This window comes from Geotrypetes seraphini, chromosome 7 (assembly GCF_902459505.1).
Source record: "Geotrypetes seraphini chromosome 7, aGeoSer1.1, whole genome shotgun sequence".
Classification (NCBI taxonomy): Eukaryota; Metazoa; Chordata; class Amphibia; order Gymnophiona; family Dermophiidae; genus Geotrypetes; species Geotrypetes seraphini.
In genome coordinates, this window is record NC_047090.1 from 55147464 (window position 1) to 55174547 (window position 27084).

Consider the following 27084-nt stretch of genomic DNA (forward strand, 5'->3'; position numbering starts at 1 on the left):
CCAGATCGACAAACTTAAAAGTGACAAATCCCCTGGACCGGATGAAATTCACCCGAGAGTCTTGAAGGAATTGAAGGTTGAAATCGGAGAGTTATTGCAAAAACTTGCAAACCTGTCAATCAGAACTGGTCAGATACCAGACGACTGGAAGAAAGCGAACGTCACGCCAATTTTCAAAAAAGGATCGAGAGGAGAACCGGGCAATTATAGACCTGTGAGTCTTACGTCTGTCCCAGGCAAGATGATTGAATCACTGATCAAGGATAGCATAGTTCAGCACTTGGACACACACGACTTGATGAAACCCAGTCAACATGGATTCAGGAAAGGGAAATCGTGTTTGACGAATTTACTCCAATTCTTTGAGACCGTGAACGAGCAAATTGATAGTGGAAAGCCGGTGGACATAATATACTTGGACTTCCAGAAAGCGTTCGACAAAGTTCCACACGAAAGACTTCTCAGGAAATTACAAAGCCATGGCATAGAGGGAGATATACAAAGATGGATAGGCAAATGGCTGGATAACAGGAAGCAGAGAGTGGGCATAAATGGGAAGTTCTCCGACTGGGAGATAGTGACTAGTGGTGTACCCCAGGGCTCAGTACTTGGACCGATCCTTTTTAATATTTATATCAATGACTTGGAAAACGGAACATCCAGTGAGATCATCAAGTTTGCAGATGACACAAAACTCTGCCGGGCAATCAGATCGCAGGAGGATAGTGAGGAACTCCAGAGCGATTTGTGTCGGTTAGAAAAATGGGCGGAGAAATGGCAGATGAAGTTCAACGTGGAGAAATGCAAGGTAATGCATTTAGGCAGTAAGAATAAGGAATACGAGTACAGAATGTCAGGTGCAAGTCTGGGAAAAAGTGTACAAGAAAGGGATCTGGGTGTACTGATAGATAGGACCCTGAAGCCGTCAGCACAATGCGCGGCAGCGGCAAAGAAGGCAAATAGAATGTTGGGTATGATAAAGAAAGGAATCTCGAGTAGATCGGAGAAAGTTATAATGCCGCTTTATAGGGCAATGGTCAGACCCCACTTGGAATACTGTGTCCAACATTGGTCTCCCTATCTAAAGAAGGATATAAAACTGCTGGAGAGGGTGCAGAGACGAGCAACCAAACTAGTGAAGGGTATGGAGAAACTGGTATATGAGGATCGACTTAAAACACTGGGATTGTTCTCCCTTGAGAAAAGGAGACTGCGTGGGGATATGATCGAAACCTTCAAAATACTGAAAGGAATCGACAAAATAGAGCAGAGAAGATTATTTACATTGTCCAATTTGACACGGACAAGAGGACATGAAATGAAGCTAAGGGGGGACAAGTTCAGGACTAATGTCAGAAAGTTCTGCTTCACACAGAGAGTGGTTGGCATCTGGAATACTCTCCCAGGGGAGATTATTGCAGAATCGACAGTCCTAGGCTTCAAAAGCAAACTAGATGCATATCTCCTTGAGAGAGGCATATAAAGTATGGTTGGCTATAAAATAAACCAGGTGTATACCTGGCAGGGCCTCCGCGTGTGCGGATCGCCGGACTTGATGGACCGAAGGTCTGATCCGGAGATGGCGCTTCTTATGTTCTTATGTTCTTATGTTATGTGTGTACCACATGGGAAGGAGGGGTGGTAGCATCCGGCTTAGCCTCCCCTTTTGCACTCTTGGGCCAAGGAATGGGTGGCTAGCCCAATGGTTCGGGTCTTTTTTCTTTTTTTGACCCCAAAACAGTGGCTATTCTACATGGAATGGCGTGGATGCCACTGAGCCCGAGAGATGCAAATTAAAGTCATCTGCCAGTGACTCCATGCTGCCTGGTACAGCCTTTTCCCCTGAAGTCCTCAATCTGATGTGTAAAGCTTTTCACGAAAGCCATCCTAACAAAGTGAAGGCTAGTGGGCGCTTCTGACACCGTACATGGGGTACGGCCTCCCAGGGTGCTTTTGCCTTGTCATCTACTTCTGACCAGGGCTTGGGAGATCTATCTGAAGGGGGTACAGAAGACGGGCTCTCACTGTTCCCTTACTGTCTCAAGATGCGCCCTCCCTGTCGGAGTATGCAGGGCCACAATCTGGTGCTTGGGATCATGAGGTGGCTCTGGATTCTGGGGATAACCATGGTTCAGCACTTATTCAAACCCTCGGCTCTACTGGATCTCATTTCAGAGTTCCTCCAATAGCTAAATTTTGGACTCCCAGCTGGTCCCCTCTACTTCCTCCTCCCTTATGAGTGGAATGAGGCTTCAGTCTTCTACATTTCCCTGGCATTCTGACTTTAATGTCTTAGTCATGGAGTTGTGGGATTCTCCAGAGGAGTCTTTCAAGGTAGTGAGTGCCATGTCTTGGTTGTATCCTATGGCATAGGAATTCCAGCAGCTGTGTACGCAGCCTCAGGTGGATTCCTTGGTTGCACTGGTTACTCAGCGCACATCTCTTCTGAGTGAGGATGGTGTGGTGCTCAAGGATATGCAGGATTGCCAAGTGGATGTAGTTCGCAAGTGCTTTTTGAAGCATTGACTGTGGGAGTCAAAGCAACCTCGGCAGCATCCTTTGTGACACGTGCCTATCTTTCCAGGCTATGAATTCTGGAGTGTGAGGGCGAAGAGCCCGTATCTCAGCTCCTCTTATCTGAACTTGATTATGTGGCAGCTGCTCTCCATAGCATTCATGCCATGAGTACAGATTCAGTTTATTTGATCTCTGCCCACAGAATGCTCTGGACTAGAGAATGACACGGGGAAAAAATCTGTCCCCGTCACCGCCCCGTCACCGGCCCACCATCCTCTGCACCGCCCCGTCACCGCCGATCCCTTCACCGCCCCGTCACCGTCACCGCCATCCCTTTCACCGCCCCGTCACCGCCACTGCCATCCCATTCACCGCCCCGTCACCGTCCCCGCTGCATCCATATAAGCCTTTTTCCTTTCACTCCCTCCTTCCAATTTGAGCCGGGAACACTAGCGATCGCACGGTCCCCGCGGCCACTACCTGCCTGCCCGGTCGATCCTGGTGTTTGGCCGGCTCTCTCCCTTCTCCTCACCTTGGTTTGTGGGTTTTCTTTTTCGGCAACCTGCGCGCTTTCCCAGGGAGCCGCACACGCGCGGCTGCTCAGTGTTCGATCTTCTGCTCTGCTGCAACTTCCTGTTTCCGGTTGCGTCAGAGCAGAAGATCGAGGCTGAGCAGCGGCGGGTGTGCGCGGCTCTCTGGTAGCGTGCAGGTCGCCGAGGAGGAGGATCTGCGGACTGGGGTGAGGAGAGGGGAGAGAGCTGGCTGGACACTGGAATCGATTGGGCGGGCGGGTGTGAGCTGCGGGGACCGCGCGATCCTTCATGCCTCACTGCGGGGGACAAGACCATTCACCGCCCCGCGGGCGGTGAATGGCCTTGTCCCCGTCGCCGCAGCGACTGCTAGTTTTCTTCCCCGTTTTCGGCGGGTGACCCGCGGCTAAAATGCGGTGGCCGCGGGTAAACCGCCACCGTGTCATTCTCTACTCTGGACCAGACAATGGGCTGGGGACTCCATTTCCAAAGCTAATCTCAGCAGACTCCCTTTAAAGGGTCATTGGTTATTAGAAAAGGGTCTGGACAAGACCCTGGTTGACAGCAGACTCAAAGCCTTTAGAGGCTCAGGGAACTCTAGTTTTTGTGGCTCCAGTGGTTACGGCAGTATTCTAGCTCTGCTTCTTAGTTTCTCCCAGAATTATAGGCAGAGGTATTCTGTATCCGGATACAACCAGATTTCAACACCCCATGCTGCACCCTCTGCCAAGAAGTCGCAATGATGCCTGGTTGGGGGTGGTTCCTCTCAGGTACAGGCCTGGATTTAAATTACTTCGGACTGCTGGGTTCTGGAAATCATCCAGAGCGGCTAGGCTTCTAACAGATTGATATGTGGACTCTCCTGTAAGGTGTCTGGAAAAGTGACCCAAGTACAAGCCACCATGAGAAGGTTGTTAGACATTCGGCCCATATTCTTCATTGTGCCACAGAAAGGTTCTGATGATTGGAGACCCATTCTGGACCTTACATAACTGCAGTGCTCAGGGTCCTGTGTTTTCGCATGGAGATGGTTTATTCTTTCATAGCGGCGGTGATGCCGGAGGAATTCTTGACCTCTTAAGAACTTCCTGAGGCCTGGGAAATATGCAAGTAGGTTTTTAGATTTATCAGATTGATCAGACTGGATGGAGCATTCGGGTCTTTATCTGCTGTCATCTACTGTGTTACTATGTTGTTGTTTTTTCAATAGATCTAAAGGTTTCATGTCCTGAAGCTGCATTACCAGTTATCAGCTCTGCCCTTTGGCCTGGTGACAGCTCCCCACACTTTCACCAAAGTAATGGTGGTATAGCAGCCCATCTGTGAAAAATGGGGCTGCAAGTGCATCCCTCCCTGGAACTGTGATGCATATATCCCAAAGCTAACATATTCACAACAAGAACCCTACATAAGAAAACACAACTACAAACTTAAAATATTTAGACAAAAATTAAACGTAAACCTCAAGAAGCCATACTCTGCATGCAATGCACCACTAGGGAAAGAGAAATAGACACACCACTCTACACTTTAGAAAATAAAAAGATAATGGTGTAAATTTACTGTAAAACTGCATTTTTTGTTCATGAAATTAAAAATAATTTTTTTACCTGTTTTCCTGGCCATTTTATTCATGTTTATCCCAGTTTCTGATTTCTTCTATCTTTTTTCTTAATTTTCTTTCCAGTGTTTCCAGTCCGCCACTTCTCTCCCTTCCTGTCTCTTTTACTTTTTCTCCTAAATCCATCTCTGGCTTTAACCTTTTCTTTTTGGTTTTCCTCCATTTAATTTTCTGCATCTCTATCTCCTTTTACTTATAGCTTTCCATCTCCCTCATCCTATTATTCTCTAGTTTTTTTGCTAACTCTTCCTAATTTTCCTCCTTCCAGCATCTTCTCTTTCTCTTCCCCCTCTATTTTCACTCTTCTGACTAGCATATCCTCTCATCTCTTTCCTCTAACACCTCAACTCTCTCTCCATATCCATCCAAGATCTCTCCCCATCACTTTACTCCTGTCTCATATGCAACATCCCTCTGTTTTCCTTGCTCCCTCCTTCTGTGTCAGCATCTCCTCCATCTGCTTATTCCTCCAATGTTCAGAACCTCCTTTCTTACTGCCACCACACTATGTCCAGCATCTCCCTACTTACCTCTTGCCTGGATTTTTCCTTTACCCTACACTCCCAAGTCCTGCATCCATGTCCCTTTTTTCATCTGATCTAGCAATTCCTTTATCCCCCCTTCCTAACTAGCCCACCATCCTCTCCTATCCCATTCTAGTACCTCCCCTCTTTTCCCCATCTTAATCCAGCATCTCCTTTCTATTACCCTACTCCCTCCATGATCACCATCTCCCCTCTAACCCCAAGCAGGCATATCTCTTTTCATTCCATCCCTTACTCAGCATATGTCCCCCTCCATACATCATCTTCTGCTTGTCTCCCTTCACTCCTCTACCATGTCCAGCATATCCCTTCTGTCTTCATACTCAACCCTCTTGTGTTTAACATTTCCATGTCATCCTGCTCCCTGCTCGGTCTAGCATCTGTATTTGTGTCCCTATTCTTCCCACTCTCACCCAGTTCCAGAAATTGTCTTCCCCAAGCTGATCCAATCTTCCCTGTCTCTACCATCCCCCTTCCTCTCTTCACTTTCCATATCAAGCATATCCTATTTTTCCTTTTCCTCACAACCCAGCATCTCTGATTTCTCCCTTGGCTAGCTGACCGATTCACATCCTTTTACTCTTTGTTTCTTCCAGCACTCAAGTGCCATCATCCCTGCCTTCGACCCCAGTCCCACTAAACTGGACTGCAATAATGTCATTATAGGCTCTGCTGGTATTGAGAAAATAGGAAGCGACCAGAGGGGGGCAGCAAAACAAGACGGAAAGTTCTGCGTCTTCATTATTGCCATCCGTTTTAGTGGGGACCAGTGCTGAAGGCAGCAGGGCTGATGACAGCTGAGTGAGATGCCCGGCAGCATTGGTGTCAGCTTCAAAAGACCAGTACCGGGGGGAGGTTATCAGGGTTGGGATGTAACCTTTGAGGGGATTGAGAGAAAGGCATCAAGCAAGAAAGACTCAGAGACTTGAATATAAATTGAGATCACCATTTTATACCATTTTTTGATCCCAAAATCTTGGTTTATATTTGAGTATGTACAGTAATATCCAGGTCATCGGTGGACCTAAAAGTTGAGAAGGAGCTGGCATTACTTCTCATTTTAGTACATGCATACTTTTAGTATATTTTTCTGTGTAAGAAGTTACTGCATTCCAATGTAACTTACCTTGAACTACAACTGAAAAAGGTATGAATCAAATCCAAATAAAATAGATAGATATTCCTATTATTCAAGATGCTCATGTTTCTGGAGGTGAAAATACATTAATTTAGGCTGTTTAATGTAATGATTAAATTTTCTTTTCCTTCCCTTTTCTAATTCACAAGACATTTTGTGGTGGTGGTAGAGTATTAAAGCAACATACAACTAATGCCATTATTTTGCAATTGTGGTTTGCTGAATCCTGTTTTCTAAGCTGATGATACAGTCTTACAAGCAATTAAGTCTTTAGAGATTTAAATGAAATTTTCACTGCTGACTGAAATATTAATCTTATCATAGCTCTGAAATTAAAAGGTGTGCAATAAATCTTGCCCAGGAATTAGTCTATGGTATAGGGGAAAAGGTGCTACAAGTCATTGTAAATTTTTCTATAAGATGAAAAATGGACTTGGACTAATTAGATAATTTGTGTGGTTCAGGAATTTAGTTAAAATTCAGCAAAAATTGATACTGTATGTCATTGAAGCAGATGATTTATATATTGGTAAAGGATAAATTGGCAATTGGGTTGTTTAACCTTTTTACTGCATGAATCAATTTATATTAATGTACAGTAGTGGTGGGAGGTAAAGTAAGACCATATTAAGTGCACAGTAACATATATATGTGTTTCTTATATATAATAATTTTTTTTCAGCTTCCTAACTATAACCGATCATTTCCTCAAGTGCCCAGAGTTGGTGGAAGACATTTATGCCAAACTGAGCAATCAAGAAAGGTAATCTCGAAAGCCAGTATGGCTCTTTAGTATTTAGAATTCCTTTTAGATTATCCTGTTCATATAACTGAAAAACTGTGTGGTTTAGTAGTTGACACAAAATCTGTGAATACATGTTTTTATGTCTATAATACTTTTAAATTGGTTGGTTAACATTACGGTTCATAAACAAAACCGCGGAAGACAAAGGTGCACGCCGACAACTGAGCACAAGACAGAGGTGCACGCCGAAGAAAATGACAGTTTTTAGGGGCTCCGACGGGGGGTTTTGTTGGGGAGCCCCCCCCACTTTACTTAATACAGATCGCGGCGGCATTGTGGGTGGTTTGGGGGGTTGTAACCAGTGTTCCCGCTAAGCTGCGCTGGGGTGCGCTGGCGCACAAAATATTACCTCGCAGCGCACATGTTTCTCGTCACAGCGCACACAGTGTAGAGCACAGTTCTTCAACCGCCGGTCAGCAAACAAAATCTTGCCGGTCCGCGAAGGATTCGGTCCCCGCCGCAACGAAAGGCCGGCGTCAGCTGACTTGCAACTTCCTGTTGCAGTCGCTGTGCCGGGACTCCTGCCTTCGCCGGGACTCCTGCCTTCCACCGCGTTTGCCTCCTGCCTTGTCTCCGCACCTCCAGACCAGCAGCGGCAGCTGTGTATGCTTTTAACTTCGGCACAGAGCTGCCCCTAATCAATAGTTTAGCGCGGTTTCATAAGGCAGCCTTGGGGCCTTTGCTAGGCCGGCCCACATCGCATCATCGAAGCGGGCCGGCTATCAAAGGCCCCGAGGCTGCCTCATGAAACCGCGCTAAACTATTGATTAGGGGCAGCTCTGTGCCGAAGTTAAAAGCATACAGAGCTGCCGCTGCTGGTCTGAACTCTTGGGCCGCTGAAGGAGGGCAAAAAGCAGCTGTCCTGGAGGTTTCCCTTCCTCTCGCCTTTACAGGTTCCTTTTTTCCACCTTTTTTTTTTTCCTTCAAACGGCAACGGGCCCCAGCATCGACATCAATCAAGTAAGTTCCACTGTCAATCAAGCGGTTCTGCTCGGCCAAAGCTTCCCCTGTGACATGAGCCACCCTCAGGGGAAAGAAAGTGACCCACAAAGGTGAGGGGAAGGGGGGCAGATGATGGAAGTTGGGGGGGGGGGAGAGAGAGAGAGAGAGAGAAGGGGCAGATGATGGAATGGAGGAGATGAGAGAGAGAGAGAAGGGGACAGATGATGGAAGTGAGAAGAAGGGAGAGAGAGCAGAAGGCAGATGGATGTCAGTTGAGAAGGGAGAGCAGATGCTGAATGGAAGTGGGGAAAGAACACATACTGGATGGAAGGAGGAGATAAATAAAGGGGGAAGAAAATAGTAAGATAATGGAGGGGTGAGGGAAAGGGGTGACAAGCTGTGTGTAGACACAGTGAAAAGAGGGAAACGGGACTAAATAGTAAGAAAGAATTTAATTTAGATGGAGGCAGAAAATAGAGAAGGAAGACCAGAGAAGAAAAGGGAAGAGAGAGCAGAGAATGATCAGATCTGAGTGGAGGAAATGAGAAGAGAGATATGCTAAAAACCACAGGGGGGAGGGAAGGATAGAGATGCCAGACCATGAGGGGAACAGAAGGAAGATGATGGATGCTAGACCAAATTGGGGGGTGGGGGGGGGCAGGAGGAGAGATGGCAGGGAAAGACAGACAGTGAATGGAAGGGGCAGATGCTGGACTGAAGAGACAGAGAAGGTTATCATGCTGCTGTACCGGGCCATGGTACGCCCTCACCTGGAGTACTGCGTCCAGCACTGGTACTTTAAGAAGGACACGGTACTACTCGAAAGGATCCAGAGAAGAGCAACTAAAATGGTTAAGGGGCTGGAGGAGTTGCCGTACAGCGAAAGATTAGAGAAACTGGGCCTCTTCTCCCTTGAGCAGAGGAGATTGAGAGGGGACATGATAGAAACATTCAAGGTACTGAAGGGAATAGACTTAGTAGCTAAGGCAGGGAGAACGAGAGGGCACTCTCTAAAGTTGAAAGGGGATAGATTCCATACAAACGTAAGGAAGTTCTGTGGTAGAAAGCAACATATTTATTTGGCTCATAACTTGCTGGCGCCCGATATTTTTAGCTCACAGTGAAAAAAGTTTGCTCACAACACCCGCCCGCTTAGAGGGAACACTGGTTGTAACCCCCCTCATTATACTGTAAACTTAACTTTTTCCCTGTTTTTAGGGAAAAAGTGAAGTTTTCAATAAAATGTGGGGGGTTACAACCCCCCACAACGCCCCCACAATGTGGCGCGATCTGTATAAAGTAAAGTGAGGGGGTTCCCCCCCACACCTCCCTGTCGGAGCCCCTAAAAACAGTTATTTTCTTCGGCGCGCGCCTCCACGCTGCGCTCAGTTGTCGGCGCGCGTCTTTGTCTTCCGCGGTTTTGACCTGACACCAACATTACAGCTCATCCACAACTGGCAATGATTTATCTAGGGTTGCAGAATACAAGTTGGTGCCTTTACTCAATGGAGAAATATTAATTACAAAATAAAATGTTATAGCAAATTATCATACTTCTGCATTGATTTCATGAGAGCATCACGCCCTACTTCATTTTACAGCTGTATCTGTGATGCATTCATTTTTTTTTTTTTTTTGCCATCATGATTCTTAGGAATTACAATAAGGGTGTTGATGGTCTTGAATATTTGATTTATTTAAGAACTTTAATACCGTGCCATCACAAAGGTCTACGTGGCTCAAGTCTGTACATATATAATTAAAAATTCAAACAAGCAATACAATACAAAACGTACACATAATATAAAAAGAATCTCAAAGTAGATCCACAAAAATATGCATCTGCCCCATCAGGCCCAATGTCACTTACATATTCAGTACACTGCAAAAGCCTGTTGAAAAAAGCAGGGTCTTAAGTTCTTTCTGAAGTAATGTGTTCCAAAGTTGTGGACTTATAAAAAATCGACTTACTATATTGCTCCAAGCATATTAACAGTTTAGAAAGAGCCACCATCAATCTTTGATTATTTGATCTAAAAAAACTGAGATGAGTGATAGGCATGCATAGTAGAATCAAAAACAGCAGAAAATAGTCCAATCCTAGCCTTAAATACAATTCTTATACAATCCCACTTTATTCCGAGACCAGAAGGTCATTTCCTCCTCCTGCCAGGTATCTATAGGAAGCCTCAAAACTTTAGACACTTACCCCCTCCCTCTTACACCTCATCACTGAGCATGCTCCTGTCCACAGCAGTCTTCTTCCTACAAGCCAGGCTGTAGGAGTTTATCTTTTCTGCTAGTGTTTCATTTCATTATATTTCAGTACCTTTCAGTAATTTTCGGTTGTTGTTTTTGCCCTCATGCTGCGAAGGTTCCCTGCGGGGATATCCTTGACTGCAGGAGATCGCAGACTGTTGGAGAATGTCTGCTTCTAGGGGGTTTCATGCTCTGCAGCCTAGGTTTGTCCACTAGTTATGTAAGCATAGGCTAAGCGATTCTGTGGAGGCGCAACCATGATCGGAGCCAGACTGCGTTCCTCTGCCAGGTGTTTGCCTGATGTGGGCACTGGTGGTGGAGGTCTCAGGATGTGGTGGTTAGGCTGGTAGGGCAGTCCGAAGACTTGAAATCCACTTTTCCAAGTTCCCTGAGGCACATAATCTCCTGGTGAGGTATTACAGCTCTGCTTGCAGTTTCATTCAGCACATGTCACAGTTAGTAAGAGGCTGACACAGCCTAAATCAGCGATTTTGGGGGGTCTTGAAAAGGGGTTTTGGGGTGATTTTCCTGCATGCCCTACCCTTCCCCATCTCTAAAATCCCCAAATCACCATTTTCTGAGGGTTCCTGAAATATTCCAGGGCTCTTTTTCTTCAAAATCGTCACCCATGGTGGCCATCTTGGAATTTTCCCAATTTCAATTAAAGTATATTTTTCATATTTCTGAGCTTTGTTTTTGCAAGAAAACATCGTAGATGGCCTCCCCAGGGCAGGATTGAATGGATTCATGCCTCATTTGTGGTGGATGGCTTTCGGATACACATCTGTAACAATCTTCCTATCCGTGATTACTCAAACAGCAGTCACACACTCTCAGTCACAGAGTCAGCAATAATATATGGTGCAGTTTTATAATAATTTTTATCAGAGGTCCTTGGGGATATCAGATTGCCTTACAAACAACATAGTTTGAAAGGGTTAATTCCTCATATTACCCCGTGGTACCTCCTCGAGGAGGAGGTACCACGGAGTAATATGAGGAAATAACCCTTTCAAACTATGTTGTTTGTCAGCAATAATATATGGTGCAGTTTTATAATAATTTTTATCAGAGGTCCTTGGGGATATCAGATTGCCTTACAAACAACATAGTTTGAAGGGGTTAATTATTTCCTCATATTACTCCGTGGTACCTCCGTACCACGGAGTAATATGAGGAAATAACCCTTTCAAACTATGTTGTTTGTAAGGCAATCTGATATCCCCAAGGACCTCTGATAAAAATTATTATAAAACTGCACCATATATTATTGCTGACTCTGTGACTGAGAGTGTGTGACTGCTGTCGGATACATAGTCATGTTTTACATATGCTGTGGCCCGCGAGGGGGTTTAGATTTGCCAAGATGCAGTGCCTTCGACCTCTGGGGAGGTTCAAGTGCCTTCTGCCCCAAATCCCATGAAATTAGCGTCAGGGGGCCCTGGTGAATGTTTTGGTGACATTTTGGCGAAACACAAGCACGGATCCAGCAAAAAATCTGAAAAATCTTCAAAGCATTCCAAATCTGAGGCGCAGAAATTGGCTTCCGCCATGGAGGATGGTTTTCTCCCGGAATATGTGAATATGCTTTATCAGGTATACTTAGTTAAAATATTTCTGCCTGTCTCCCATCCACCGGCCTCTGTACTGGTCAAAGGGATCCCTGCTCCAAGGGACTAGGGTCTTTTTTCTTGCCTTCCTACAGGGGTACCAGGGAGTAAGTCAGCTATGCCCACCAGACACTCTTTCCATTCCTCTGCTTTCGCCGGGCAGCACTGCGGCAGCCATGGATGTGGTGAATCTGATGGATCTGCAGAATCTGGACCCGTGTGGAGCCTGTGATTTGGGGGAGGAACCCACAGTGTGCAGATTCTTCAAGTCCGTGCTTCATACGGATTTAATCTCTGAATCTCTGCAGGAATTGAAGCTGCAGTTAGAACAGCCGGCCACAGCTGAATGTTCCCTCATGAGTGACCAGAGGCCACAATTTGTCTCTTTTCATGATCATTCTGACGTTCACATTCTTGCAGATATTTGGTGATTTTGGTGGCTCCAAATTGGCTGAGGTGGTCGTGGTATGCCGACCTGGTTTGGCTCCAGCAGGATCAGGGGCTCCAGTTACCTTGTCATTCTTGCCTCCTCACACAGGGTATGATTGTGATGAAGGATCTGGACTGCTATGGTCTTACGGCATGGCTCTTGAGTGCGCGGCCTTGACTGGCTGGGCCTATTTTTTTGCGGTGATTGCCACGTTGCTTCACAGTAAATGGAAGTCCGCAGTAGCGGCCTATGCGAAGGCTTGGAGGTGTTAGCAGGCTTGGTGCGCTTGGAGATAGGTGGACCCTTCTCTTCAATCGATTCCTCGGGTCCTGGAGTTTCTTCAGGATGGCCTGAAGAAGGGTCTTGCAGTGGCTTCGCTCCAGGTTCAGATTGCGGTCTTTCGTTTATGGGCCCTCCTTCCCTGAGGGGCTCCTTGGCAGTTCAACTGAATGTGGTTCGTTTTCTGCAGGGCACGTTACTGTTGAGTTAGTTCTTGAGGCCTCTCTTGCGTCTTCCCAGTGCATACCTAGCATATGTGACATCATTTTTTGGCACCCCCCATCTGTATGAAAAACATGATTTTTAGTAACGAGCCACATGTCACACATGAGTACCTAGGAAAAGGCAGCATCTTACATACTGCAGTGAGCAGTACAACATCAATACACCCATTGTAAAACTAAACAAGCCAGACTAGTAAAGATCAATCCTAACAGAAAACCATGTCTTTCGAACACACAGAACACAAAAAACACCTTCGCCTAGTATGGAATATGTCATCACAAACTAACTCCTCCCCCTTTTACAAAACTGTAGTGTGGATTTTAGCCACGGTGGTAACAGCTCTGGTGCTCATAGAATTCTGAGCATCAGAGCTGCTACCATCACAGCAGGCTCTAAAAAATGCTCCACAGTTTTGTAAAAGGGGAGATAAAATAGAAATACATAGACAAAGGTTAAATTGAACCAGCAAGAAGCTGGACTCTGCATATAATGCAACACCACAGAAACAGTGACGCATGTCTCCTAAAGCAATAAATAAATAGAAAATTTTTGTTCAACCTTTGTCTTCTCTGGTTTCTGCTTTCCTGCTTTCCTCATCTTCTTGTTACTCTGTTCCTTCCATCCACTGTCTCTCTTCTCTCTGCATCTTCCATTTGCTCTGTTACTGTGCCTCTCCCTTTCTCACTCCTTCCAAATTGGTCTGGCACCCATCTTCTTCCCTCCGCTCCTCCCATAGTCTGGAATCTCTGCCTTCTTCCCTGCCAGCGTCTTCTCCCAACTCTCTCTTCCCCAATTCCCTTCAGCGTCTTCCCCCCACTCTCTCTTCCCCATTTTCCTGCATCATCTTCTCCCCACTCTCTGTTCCTCATTTCCATTCAGCATCTTCTTCCCACTCTGTCTTCCCCATGTACTTTCAGCGTCCTTCTCCCCCCTCTGTCTTCCCCATGTGCTTTCAGCGTCCTTCTCCCCCCTCTGTTTTACCTTGTTTTCCTCTCCACCCCACCTTTTCTCCCTTTCTCCCTCCCTGCCCCTTACCTTCGTGGCGCTTTGTCCCCCCCCCAGACCCAGACAACATGCCCGGTCCGACGAACCTCCCTGCCCTGTGGCCGGTGATGTCTAAACTGCTTTCTTACAGCAGCCGGAGCATTGTAGTTGCATATGGCTGCCGTAAAGGTCGTCTCTGATGCAACTTCCGATTGCGTCAGAGATGACCTGTACGGCAGAAACACGCAGCTTCAATGCTCTAGCTCAGGGGTGCCCACACTGTTTGGGCTTGCGAGCTACTTTTAAAATGACCAAGTCAAAATGATCTATCAACAATAAAATTAAAAAAAAAAACACAAAGCACACTGTACGCTGAGAAAATGTTAATTATCATTCCTATTCTGGGGTTTTTTCAAAGAGGTCAAGGCAGATGACTCTATGCATTGTCACCTCAGTAACAACCATACAAAAATAGACAAATACCCCCCTCCCTTTTTTACTAAAGCACAATAGCAGTTTTTAGCGCAGGGAGCTGTGCTGAATGCCCAGGGCTGCTCTCAACGCTCAAACCGCTATTATGGTTTAGTAAAAGGGAGGCCATAGTGCAAAATATAGACAGCAGATATAAATTCAGACACATTTTGATCATTAAATTTAAAATAAAATCATTTTTTCTACCTTGTTGTCTGGTGATTTCATGAGTCTCTGGTTGCACTTTCTTTTGACTGTGCATCCAATCTTTCTTCCCTTCTTTCAGCCTGTATGCTTCCTCTCCTCCAGACCTCATTCCCTCCCCCAACTTTTTCTTCCTCTCTCCCTGCCCTTTCTTTCTCCCTGCCTCCCTTTCTTTTTTCTCTCTTCATGCCCCCTTTCTTTTTCTCTGTTTCCCTTCTTTCCTTCTGTCTCCTTGCCTGCCCCCTTTCTTTCATTCTCCCTGCCCTCCCCTAAGCCATTGCCGCTGCCATCGGGGAACAGCCCCCCAAGTCACCGCCATTGGGTAACATGCTGCAAAGCCGCTGCTGCCCCAAGCTCTCCTTCCCTGCGTCGGGCCGACCAGCATTCCTCTCCCTGACATCAATTCTGCCGTCAGAGAGGAAGTTCCGCCCAGCTAGGCAGCGATTGGCTGGCCCAAACTTCCTCTCCGATGGCAGAATTGACGTCGGGGAGAGGCAGACTGATCGGCCCAGTAGAATTTTCCGGACCTGGCCGGCTGTGCACCCCCCCTAAGGCTGCACTCAGGGTGGACCATCCCCTCCGCTTCCCCTCCCTTGGTACGCCACTGCGTCTTCCCTGTCCGACCTGGAACCTTAATATGGTTCTTCGCTCTCTTTCTCTTCCCCCCATATGAGCATTTGGAGCAGGCGTCTCTGACGGGTCTCAAGAAATTGCTAAGAAGAAGAAAAAAAAAAAAAACCCCAACAAATTTTTAGATTGAATCAGGTTGGGCAGACTGGATGGACCATTCGGGTCTTTATCTGCTGTCATCTATTATGTTACTATGTTATCTTCTCTGGCCTTTACCCTGGAGTTCATTAATCTCCTCTGGCAGGCTTATATACAAGGCAAAACTCCACCTATTAGGTCCACAGGCAAGCAAATCAGTTTGCAGATCCCTCTAGACACTCAAGCACTTCTTTTCTGAGAGCGGAGGCTATTCTGGACTCTGATGGCCCCTCAGACAGAGACTTGGAGGATGATGGGTCAGATTTAATCCCTTTGTTGTCTCAAAGTGAGTTTCCTGGTGGGAGAGGCAGACTCTCATATGGAGGACAAGGAGGCAATATCGACCATAGACCCTCCTATTGCTGACTCTTTTCTCTGCATTGCTTGAGATCATTAGAGTCTTCAAGAACTGAAGATAGACCCTCTGCAAACTCTGTCTGCTCAGTGTTCTCTTCTGAGCAGACTCTGGGCTCAACCCACTTCTTTTCCATGGTACCCGGCATGAGGATCCTAGTCATAGAGCCCTAGGAGACCCCTGAAGAAATTCCAGCAAATGTTTACTATGCCAAAGGTGGATTCCCTGGTAGCCCAGGTGACCAAATTCACTTGTCCACCAAGTAAGGGAGGCATAGTTTTAAAGGATCAACGGAGTGGATATGGTCCTCAGGAGGCAGTTTGATGCTCTAGCCTTAGGGATTAAAACTGCAGCCTTGGCCTTGGCTACCAATTGCCCATAGAATCTCCTTTAAAATAGAATTATGCATTAACATTCAAAATATTAACAACTAAAGCCCCATCTTTCCTAGAAAGGTACATTATTCCATATACTCCTAGCTTTTTTTTTTTGTAGAGCTTACATTGTGTAGGGATCAATTTATCTGTAGCTTTTTCACATTTCATATCTGTGAGGATAACTCATCTGACTAATTTACATATTTTTCTGTTTCTGTATTATTCCAAGAGAGTGAGAAGAGTTCCGAATATACTCGAATATAAACTAAGATTTTTCGGCCAAAAAAAGCCCTAAAATGGGGGTCTCAGTTTATATTCGGGTCAGCACTGACCTGCCCCCTCCTGAACCTGTTTGCAGGCCTCTGCAGGACCTGCCATGAGACCTGGGACTGCGAGAACGCACGGAAGCCAATCAGCTAGTGGCTTTGCATGGGCAGGAGCGACCTTCCTTCACTCCTGCCCATGCAGAGCTGCTAGCTGATTAGCTGTTATGAGTTCTCGCAGTCACCAATTAGCTAGCAGTTCTGCACGGGCAAGCGCAAAGGAAGGTCACTCCTGCCGCAGTTCACTACTGGACCACCAGGGATACTTAAGGTATATGGGGGAGGCGGGAGGGCGATTAAAATAATTAGAATCGGCTGGGACAGGAGGTGGGAGGGATCCCTCCTGTCCCAGCCACTATTGGACCATTAGGTTTCACAGCAGGCCTGGTGGAGGCATGCAGGCATTGGAAGAGAGGGGGGAAAGGGTACAGAACCTGGCAGGGAAGGAGGGGAGCTGGATGCAGAGACTGGCAGGGCTGGGGAGGGAGTGAGTGAGGGGGCTGGATGCAGAGCAGCGAGAGAGGAGCAACAGGGTGCAGAGCCTGGCAGGACAAGGCAAGTAACTGCACTTGAATATTAAAACACCCTCCTACCCCAGTTTAAATTCGAGTCAACCTTTTTTCCTCCTTTTTTGGGGGAAAAAAGGTTACCTTGGTTTATATTCAGGTTGATTTATATTCGAGTATATAAAGGTATATTAAGTTTTGCATTTTTGAGGGAAAAAAATTATTTCTTGTTTTACCTCCCCTTTTACAAAACTACACTAGCCTTTTTAGGGTCAGTCGCAACGGTAACAGCTCTGCTGCTCATAGAATTCCTATGAGCATCGGAGCTGTTACTGCCATGGCCGGCGCTACAAACTGTGCTAAGGTTTTGTAAAAAAAAAGGGGGGGGTTATTGATATATATTTATATCTGTTATTTATTAATTATTGCATTTTTAATTCAGGATTACTTTATTGGATGTTATCCTGGCCAAAATAAGTGAGAGAGACCCAGTTAACAGTGAGGAAACATTAATCCCGTTGAAGCTGGTAGAGTTTCTTGCATCCTGTTTCAAGGAGACATGTAAAGATGTGCTTAAATTAGCCTCTGGCACCAGTACTGATGATGAGGTAAGAATGCAGTCTAATCTATTGGAATGCAGCGATTGGAGTGAGTGTCCATCCACACTATAGCGATACCGATGCCAGGCGTGCTGGGCTATTCCTTATTTCTGCTGAACCAAACCAAATGGAAAACTCTGGTTTCAGCGGAAATAAGGAATAGCCCAGCACGCTTGGCATCGGTATCGCTATAGTGTGGAATTTTACTCCTCCCGAGGAAGCCTCTAATTGGCCAAATTTGGGTCTAAGTAGGGGAGTATCAAAATTTGATATGGAAACACATTGGAGTTTGTTAAGAGAACAAGAGTGAAGGGGAAATCAGCATCCTGCCATAGAGCTGCATTGGATTGAAGTGGAAGATATCATCCCCTTAAGAAATCAGATAAGTGCCGATTTTACATCTGCGTTAGCGTTAGGTGAGGCACCACCTGCTGGTCATGATGAGCTATTCAATGAAGCTGTACCGGTCTGGAGAGTCTAAAAGAGAGAAAATTAGCAGATAAGAACCTAATTTCTCCTTTACTACCCCACTTACCAGATTTAGGTGCTCTAGGCCAGTGGTTCCCAACCCTGTCCTGGAGGAACACCAGGACAATTGGGTTTTCAGGCTAGCCCTAATGAATATGCATGAAGCAAATTTGCATGCCTATCACTTCCATCATATGCAAATCTCTCTCATGCATATTCATTAGGGCTAGCCTGAAAACCCGATTGGCCTGGTGTTCCTCCAGGACAGGGTTGGGAATCACTGCTCTAGGCAATTGCATAGTTTGTATAATGGAAGCACTGGTCCTGCAGTAAATGAATATCTTACTTCAGCTGTTAAAAAACTATTTTTCTACTTCATACCATTTGTGTGTCAAAATATTCTTCAGGTTTTAGGTAAATACTGAATGTTCTACATGCAATATATGGTATATATTTTCTTGTAGGAATCCTTGATTGTGATACGACTTCTTGATGTCCTTTGTGAAATGACATGTAATGCTAAACACCTTGAATGGCTTCAAAATTGCCCATTGTTGCTTGAGACGGTCATTGGTAAGTAATATGCATAATAAGGTTTTGTGTAGCATTTTGTGTGTATCAAGTTTCAAGTTTATTTTTAACTTATTGAATCGCTTAATTTAATTTGCTAAGCGATTTACAAATAAAAGAACAAAAGTGTACAGATTAAATTATTTATAAAAGATTACATAAATTTGTCATACTATCATACAAACTAACAGATACATGAGGGAAGAAAGGGCAGAACTACAATTGTATGTATTAAAGAAAACATAAATGGTAAAAACAGCAGGTAAGGTAAAAATATAAAAAAGAGGATTATAGCTGGAAAAAAAATGGTAATCATTAAATATGATTATAAATTAAAAGCGTCTTTAAAAAGGAAGCTCTTCAGAATGCCTTTAAAATGTTTCAGATCGCTTTCCTCTCTTAGATACTGAGGCTGAATGTTCCATAGTTGTGGGGCCATTACTACCCTCCTCACTGGTTGTAACAGGTTGTTGAAGCAAGTCATGGGTTCTAGTATTCAGTTTCTGACTGGCTGCCTCTCTTTACTGATGTTCACAACTGGCATTAACAATACCTGCCGTTGAGTATTAGGAATATTGCTTGAGGCAGATGACCGTGATAAACAGCTGAAAAATAGCTTCGGCAGCAGCATTCTGTGCTTTAACCACATAAGTGATTATTAGGGTTAATTTATCTTTGGAGCTGGATTGATCACTATGTTCCGGTCTGCTTCCTAAATAGGTAGTACGTTACCCATTAAATTTTAAATTCATTGGATTGATATTTTGATGATGAATCTTGATTATTTGTAAACTGCCTTCATTGCATTGTTTGGCTGTGGGGTATGGGCAGTACGAAGGATTTTTGAAATAAATAAATGGAGCTAGCAGGACATAACATAAAATCTTTCAGTTTTACATAAGATAGCCTGGTTAAAATGTCATAGTGACGCGTCTTACTTTACTTATTGTGTTTGCATACTTTTTCTGAGAAGAGGCTTCCCTGCTTAGAAGTCTGATATTTTGGTATCTGCGGAGAACCTCTGGGAGTGTAAAGTGGAACTAATGCTGGTCTGGCTTTTGATGCTTGGTATCTGACTTCCTAAGGCAGGTGTGTCAAACTTTAAGGGGCCAAAATCCAAAACACAGGCTAAGTCACGGGCCAGATCCCGTCCAATCTCCGCCCAGACCCCACCCCATAATAGTACTAATTGTAACACCATTTTTTCCATTCACTTTTCATATATACACACACAATATAATCTTATTAACAATACATAATGGTTAACCACACAAACTACACAAAGTACACTGTATGCTTCTCATATATAGGACCAAAACCTAAGGGCTCCTTTTACAAAGGTGTGCTAGCAGTTTTAGCGCACGCTAGCCGCTACCGCCTCCTCTTAAGCAGGCGATAGTTTTTTGGCTAGCGTGCGCTAATCTTGTGCGGGCGCTAAAAATGCTAGCGTACCTTTGTAAAAGGAGCCCTAACAGTACTAATATATACAACGGAAACCCTAAGATTCAAGATTCTGCATGCAATACAACCCCAGAAAAATAGAAAGAAATGCATTTCTTCCTGAACAGTGCAAAATATAAACAGCAGATATAAATCCACAAAATTGACACAATTCAATCACTAAATTGAAAATAAAGTCATTCCCCCTACCTTTGTTGTTTCCCTCCCTCCATGCTGTGCCTCAACTAGGTGCCTCCCTCAGGCGGGTGTCTTACCTTCTGCCCGGTTCTCACCTGGCTGTTTTATGCAGCCCGCGGTGCGATGCGCCGTTTTAACTGCCGTCCCAGGTGTTATCGTCTGGCTGGCTCCCTCCTCATCTCTGCTGCAGTGTGCAGAAAGCTGCAAGCGGTAGTTCTTTGCGCGTCCTGTACCTCATCCCAAAGCATTCCCTCTGATGTTGCGACGTCAGAGAAGGCTTCTTGTTCAGTCACGGGATGTGCGTAGGAGCCACCGCGGCCGCCACCCGCGACTTTGTGCATACTGCAGCAGTGAGGAGGAGTGAGCCGGCCAGACGATGGAACAGGGACTGTCTTCTTTGTGATTGTGTGCAGCGCTGTGTACATCTGGTAGCGCTATATAAATAATTAATAGTAGTAGTAAGGAAGAGAATGAGAGAGAGACTGTCAAGTGAGATGGTTGCTGACTCGGTGTCTAAGACATTTGATGAAGATACCTGTTTTGGTGTTGAAACACTGGCCGGGTAAAGTCATGTGAACCTATATGGAACAGTATCAAGTGGATTTATATGAGACTGGTTGAGTTTGACAAATAAATTCTAAAACCTTTCATATCCAAGTGGAAGCATCTTGTCATCACCACTCCTTTGTGGGTTTTTGGGTTTTGTTTTTTTACTTCGTCGTGGGGAATTTGACTTTTCTTTCTTGTGTTGCTCACTTGCTTCTCCTACAAGAAATGCATTTAGTTAAAACACAAGAAATTGTATAGGGGTTGGATCAATCAAGTATATGCTGAATTCTACAACTGTTAAGGTTGAGATACTGTAGATATGTGTGTTAAGTAAGAACATAAAAATATAGGTTATGCAGGATCAGACTAAAGTCTATCGAGCCTTGTCTTCTGTCTCTGACCATGGCTGTTCTGGCTTATTAAGTACCTTGCAAAATCTCAAAAGGTTTGGAATTTGGATTTCTACCAGTTCCTGAGGAGGGCAGTAGTTCATAGTTAATTTCCTAGGACAAACTATCACTCTCCCAAGCCTACTTGGCTACTACTATTACTTATCACTTATATAGCACTGAAAGGCGTACGAAATGCCATACATTTTGACATTTATAGATGGTCCCTGCTTGGAAGAGCAACAGTCTAACTTGGACAAACAGGCATGACATATAGTGTTGGGGATGCAGATGTTTATGGACTTTTCCCGCAGAACTTGTTCACTTGTGCAAGATCCGCACAAGGCACGTACCCAGAAGGCATGTACATTACAGTATTTTTAAAATGTAGTCCATACACCACTACATTTATTTTGGTGAGCATTTATGGGTATAATAATAACCATGCTGCTTTTTACAGCTAATGGACGTCCTGGTGGGATACTCCACATTTCTATGGCCCAGATTCACTAAAGATAACGACTCAATCGCTATTGTCCGATTCTCTGGCCAATTTTCAAACAGTGATTGATTCACTATCAAGTTTGCATTCAAATGATTTGCATGGAGGTGCAACATATTTGCATGCAAACTCAGCGATTGAGTTGATGCAGATCCCTGACAGGAGAAGCAGCCTCCTGTCACTGCTGTCAGGGCTTCTGCTGGGGGAGGGGGGGTTCATTTATTTTTTTTTTTTTAATGGCACAGATATTTTGCGTGTATTACACATGCAAAATATCTGTCTCAAAAAAAATAAATTGACAATTGAGGTTATGTATGCGATAATAGAGAAACGAACCTTATATTACATAGAAACATAGAAAATGACGGCAGAAAAGGGCCATAGCCCATCAAGTCTGCCCACTCAAGTTTCAAGTTTCAAGTTTATTAAAATTTTTGATTAATCGCTTAATCTTGCTTCAAAGCGATGTACATACATAAAAGAAAATATTTAAATTACAACTATAAGATAAAATTACATTTTTAAAATTAACAATAAAACATTAATTAATATATAACCATTAAATAAAAACAAACATGAACGAGGGGAAAAAGGGGAAATGAAATACAATTTATAATAGAAAAGTAGGTAGGGAAAAACATAAGGATGGGAGTTCAAAGAATTGTCGAAAGCAGCATTATTAAATTCAAGGGAAGATCTTGTTAATCAAATGCATCTTTAAAAAGAAATGTTTTTAAGTTAATTTTAAATTTCTCAATATCATTTTCTTTCCTTAAATATATTGGCAGAGAATTCCAAATTTGTGGAGCAGTAACTGAGAAGATAAATTGTCTTCTAGTGTTAATGATTTTAAGAGATGGAATTGTTAATAAATGCTGTTCGTTGGATCGTAATGTTCTATTTATAGAGTAGGGAATTAGTGTATTAAAAATAAATGCAGGTGTTTTAAAAAACATTGCTTTAAAAGTGAGTAGGCTTAGTTTATATGTTATTCTATGGGACACTGGCAGCCAATGAGCTTTCTTGAGGAGTGGTGTTACGTGATCAAATTTTTTTGTCCTTGTTATTAATTTAATTGAAGTATTTTGTATTATTTGAAGTCGTCTTATTTCATTCTGTGCAATTCCTTTATAGAGGGCATTGCAGTAATCGATTCTAGAGATTACTAAAGAGTGGATCAGGATATTTAGAGATTTGGTACAAAGATATTGTGACAGAGAGCGAATTTGACGGAGTCTATAGAATGATGATTTTACGATACTACCTATATGTTCATGAAAAGTGAGTTTACTATCAAATATGACTCCTAGAATTTTAATTGAATCAACTAATTGCAAAGGAATATTTTTTATATTAATAGAAGTGATAAGTTTAGGATTTTCTTTCCAGGGAAAAAGCACCGTTTTTGTTTTTTCAATATTAAGAGCTAACCTATTTGTGTCTAACCAATAATGGATTTGTTCTAGTTTATTATTAATAGCTGTGATATCCAAAGGGTTGCTAGGATCTAACGGGTGCAAAAGTTGAATATCATCAGCATATGCAAATACGTGAAAACCTATAGATTGACAAACGGTCATCAGTGGTGCAAGAAAAATATTGAAGAGCAAGGGGGACAGAATAGAACCTTGGGGAATACCATGGGAGGTTAAAGAACTTTTAGAATTTGAATTATTAAATAGAACTGTAGAAGTACGCTCGGTAAAATAAGATTTGAACCAAGACAATACTTGATCAGTAATACCGATTGAAGAAAGTCTGTCTAATAAAAGATGGTAGTCTGTCTAATAAAAGATGGTGGTCTATGGTGTCGAAAGCCGCAGAAAGATCGATGGATATTAATAAGACCGATTGGTGATGATCTAAGTAATAGTGTATTGAGGAGGTCATTCCTATTAATGAATGCTCAGTACTATGGTGTGGCCGGAATCCTGTTTGGTTCGGATGAAGCACGTTTGTTTTTTCAGCAAATTCGGAAATTTGGTTGAAAACAATCTTTTCCGTCAGTTTAGCCATAAAAGGAAGATTAGCTATTGGCCTATAGTTTGAGATTTTTTCCGAACTGATCTTATGGTCTTTTATAATAGGACGAATAACAGAGGCTTTCCAGCATTTGGGCATAGTGCTTTGTGTTAAACTTTCAGTTATTAATTTTAATATAAACGGACCAAAGTGTTCAAAATATTTTTTTAGAAAGAATGGAGGAATTGCGTCTACTACCGAACTCTTTGCATTAATAGATTTAAGTATAGATTCTAATTCATGAAGACTAGGCAGACTAAAATGGGAACATGTTGAATACGATATATTTGTGATAGGATAATCGATTTGAATATTGGACTGCAACCCTCCCCTAATCTACACTCTATCACCCGTCCCCAAGCTGCCCTCCTCTGTGCTACCCTCGTAGGGATACGACGTGGGCATCCCATTTATTCTTAAAATCTTGTATGCTGCTGGCCATGATCACCTGCTCCCGAAGCTCGTTCCAATGGTCCACCACTCTTTCAGTGAAGAAGTACTTCCTGGTATCCCCATGAAATTTCCCCCCCCTGATTTTCAACGGATGTCCCCTTGTGGACGAGGGTCCTTTTAGAAGGAAAATGTCATCTTCCACCTCTATTCGACCAGTGATGTACTTAAACGTCTCTATCATATCTCCTCTCTCCCTACGTTCCTCGAGAGAGTATAGCCGCAACTTGTGCAGCCTGTCTTCATCAGGATCATCCTGGTGGCCATTCGCTGAACCGACTCAACTCTCAGCACATCCTTACAGTAGTGCAGCCTCCAGAATTGCACACAGTACTCCAGATGAGGTCTCACCATGCTTCTGTACAACGGCATAATGACCTCTGGCTTCCGGCTAACAAAGCCTCTACGGATACATCCCAGCATTTGTCTAGCCTTAGATGAAGCCTTCTCCACTTGATTGGCTGATTTCATGTCTCCACTAATGATTACCCCCAAATCCCGCTCTGCTGTAGTCCTGGACAAGGTTTCACCATTCAGTGTGTATGTCTTACACGGATTATTGTTACCAATGTGCATGACCTTGCATTTTTTCGCATTAAAGCCCAGCTGCCAGGTTGTGGACCAATGTTCCAGTAAAAGCAGGTCCTGCCTCATGCTGTCGGACAAATCATTTTTACTTGCGGTGTCACTCACAGTTACATAATTTGGCATCGTCAGCGAATAATGCTATTTTACCTTGAAGCCCCTGAGTCATGTCTCCTATAAATATGTTGAAAAGGATCGGGCCCAAGACTGATCCCTGTGGCACTCCACTAGTCACCCTCGACGTTTCAGAGAGGGTACCGTTAACCAACACCCTCTGAAGTCTCCCGCTTAGCCAGTCGCTGACCCATGCAGTTAGTGTATCACCTAATCCCATTGATTTCATCTTGCTCAGTAATCTACGGTGGGGGACGCTGTCAAAAGCTTTGCTGAAGTCCAAGTACACGACGTCTAGGGACTCTCCCAGGTCCAGCCTCCTAGTTACCCAGTCAAAGAAGCTGATAAGATTGGATTGGCATGACCTACCCTTGGTGAAACCGTGTTGGTGGGGGTTGCGTAAGTTTTCCTCATCAAGGATCGTGTATAGTTTGTGTTTGACTAGTGTTTCCATGAGCTTACTCACAATTGAAGTGAGACTCACCGGTCTGTAATTTGCAGCTTCTGCCTTGCAACCCTTTTTGTGCAGAGGAACGACGTTAGCTGTTTTCCAGTCCAATGGGACTTTTCCCGTACTGAGAGAGAGATTGAAGAGTACGGCTAACGGTTCCGCCAGGACATCACACAACTCTCTGAGCACCCTTGGGTGCAGATTGTCCGGTCCCATGGCTTTGTTCACCTTGGGTTTCGATAGTTCGTCGTATACGTCACTGGGTGTAAACTCGTGGTTCTGAAATGGGTCTCCCGAGTTATGCTTCACCTTTAACTTTGGACCTGACCCTGGCGCCTCGCAGGTGAAGACTGAGCAGAAGTACTTATTTAGTAGTTCGGCTTTATCTGTGTTCGATTCTGCATAATTTCCGTCAGGTTTTCTGAGGCGTACTATTCCATCTGTGTTTCTTTTTCTATCACTAATATACCTGAAGAAAGATTTGTCCCCCTTTTTAATGTTATTCGCTAAGTTTTCTTCTATTCGGAGCTTGGCTTCTTTGACTGCCAGTTTGACCGCTGACGACTTAGTCATATATTTTATTATCCCAGGACAAGCAGGCATGATATTCTCACATGTGGGTGACGTCATCTACGGAGCCCCGGCGCGGACAGCTTTTCAAGCAAACTTGATTGAAGTTTCAAGTTTGCACACTGCACCACGCATGTGCGTGCCTTCTCGCCCACTAGAGGGCGCATCCCACCTCGTGGTCCTCAGTTCAAATTTTTCCGCGGAGCAAGAAAGCCCTGTGGATCTGAGCTCCAGTGTTTTTGCCTTCTAGCTGCCGCGTTTAGTTTGTTTTTTCCCTTCGAATTAGTTCGCGGTACTCTTTTCCTTTCGTTTCTTTTCAAAAAAAAAAAAAAAAAAAAAGTCTTTCGTTTTTCGTCGGGTTCCGGGGGCTCCCGGAAGCCGTGGCCGCGGGACGTCGGTACGTTCCCGGCCTTCTTCTTCTTCTTTTTCTTCGTGGATGTCCCGTCCTGTTACGGGATTCAAAAAGTGCAGCCGGTGTGAGAGGTTGCTTTCCATCACTGACCCTCACCGGTGGTGCATTGTCTGTCTTGGGCCCGAACATCCGACAGACTCGTGTGATCGCTGTGCTACCTTCCAAAACAGGGCCCTCCGTCGCCGTAAGGCAAGAATGGCCGAATTGTTCGCCGTCGACGCGCCGCCTAAGGCCTCGACGTCGGCCTCGGCTTCGGCCCCGGCCTTGACCTCGGCCTCGGCGTCCTCGGGGGCCTCGGCCTCGCCTCGGCCCTCTTCCTCGAAGGCGTCGTCAGTGAAGCAAGCTTCGGGTAAGTCCTCTGTTCCATCCCCTTCAGCAAAGAAGCCATCCTCGAGTCAGGCCAAGGCGGGTGGGTCGACCCCGGCCCCGCATCGGACCTCGACTCCGCACACCCCGAGGGAATACTCGAGACCGAGGTCGCCCTCCAGGGAGTGTGCCCCGGACTCGGAACTCCCCACCTTCGTGGGGATTCCGGCCTTCCAGGATCTCCTCCGAGCTATGATCTCATCGGAGCTGTCGGGAGCCCTGGAAGTGTTGCAGCGTGCTGCGGTTCCGGCGGCCTCGACCTCGGCCTGGACGCCTTCGGTCTCGGAGGCCCCGGCCTCGGCTCCCTCGGGAGCCCCGGCCTCGGCGACCTCGGTCTCGGGTACTGGGACCCCGTTCACCTCGGTCTCGGCCCCGCCCCGGACCTCGACCTCGGGGGAACCCCCTGAGCGGAGTATAAGGCCCAAAGAAAAGTTGCGCAGAGTGCGCCGTCTTTCCTCCTCTTCCTCCGGGTCTTCCAGACACGCCTCGCCCTCGACGCGACCTCGGACG

The 27084-nt window shown here is 44.9% G+C and overlaps 1 protein-coding gene across 2 annotated transcripts in view; it reads left to right on the forward strand.

Moving 5' to 3' along the window:
* The window catches only part of ATXN10 (ataxin 10), a 192188-nt gene that overhangs the window by 80205 nt on the left and 84899 nt on the right, over nt 1-27084 (forward strand). For both annotated transcript variants that reach the window (XM_033952744.1, XM_033952743.1), the window contains exons 6-8: nt 7034-7114; nt 17332-17497; nt 18421-18529. In XM_033952744.1, the coding sequence (XP_033808635.1) occupies nt 7034-7114; nt 17332-17497; nt 18421-18529 (356 nt within the window). The remainder of the gene's footprint in view (nt 1-7033; nt 7115-17331; nt 17498-18420; nt 18530-27084) is intronic.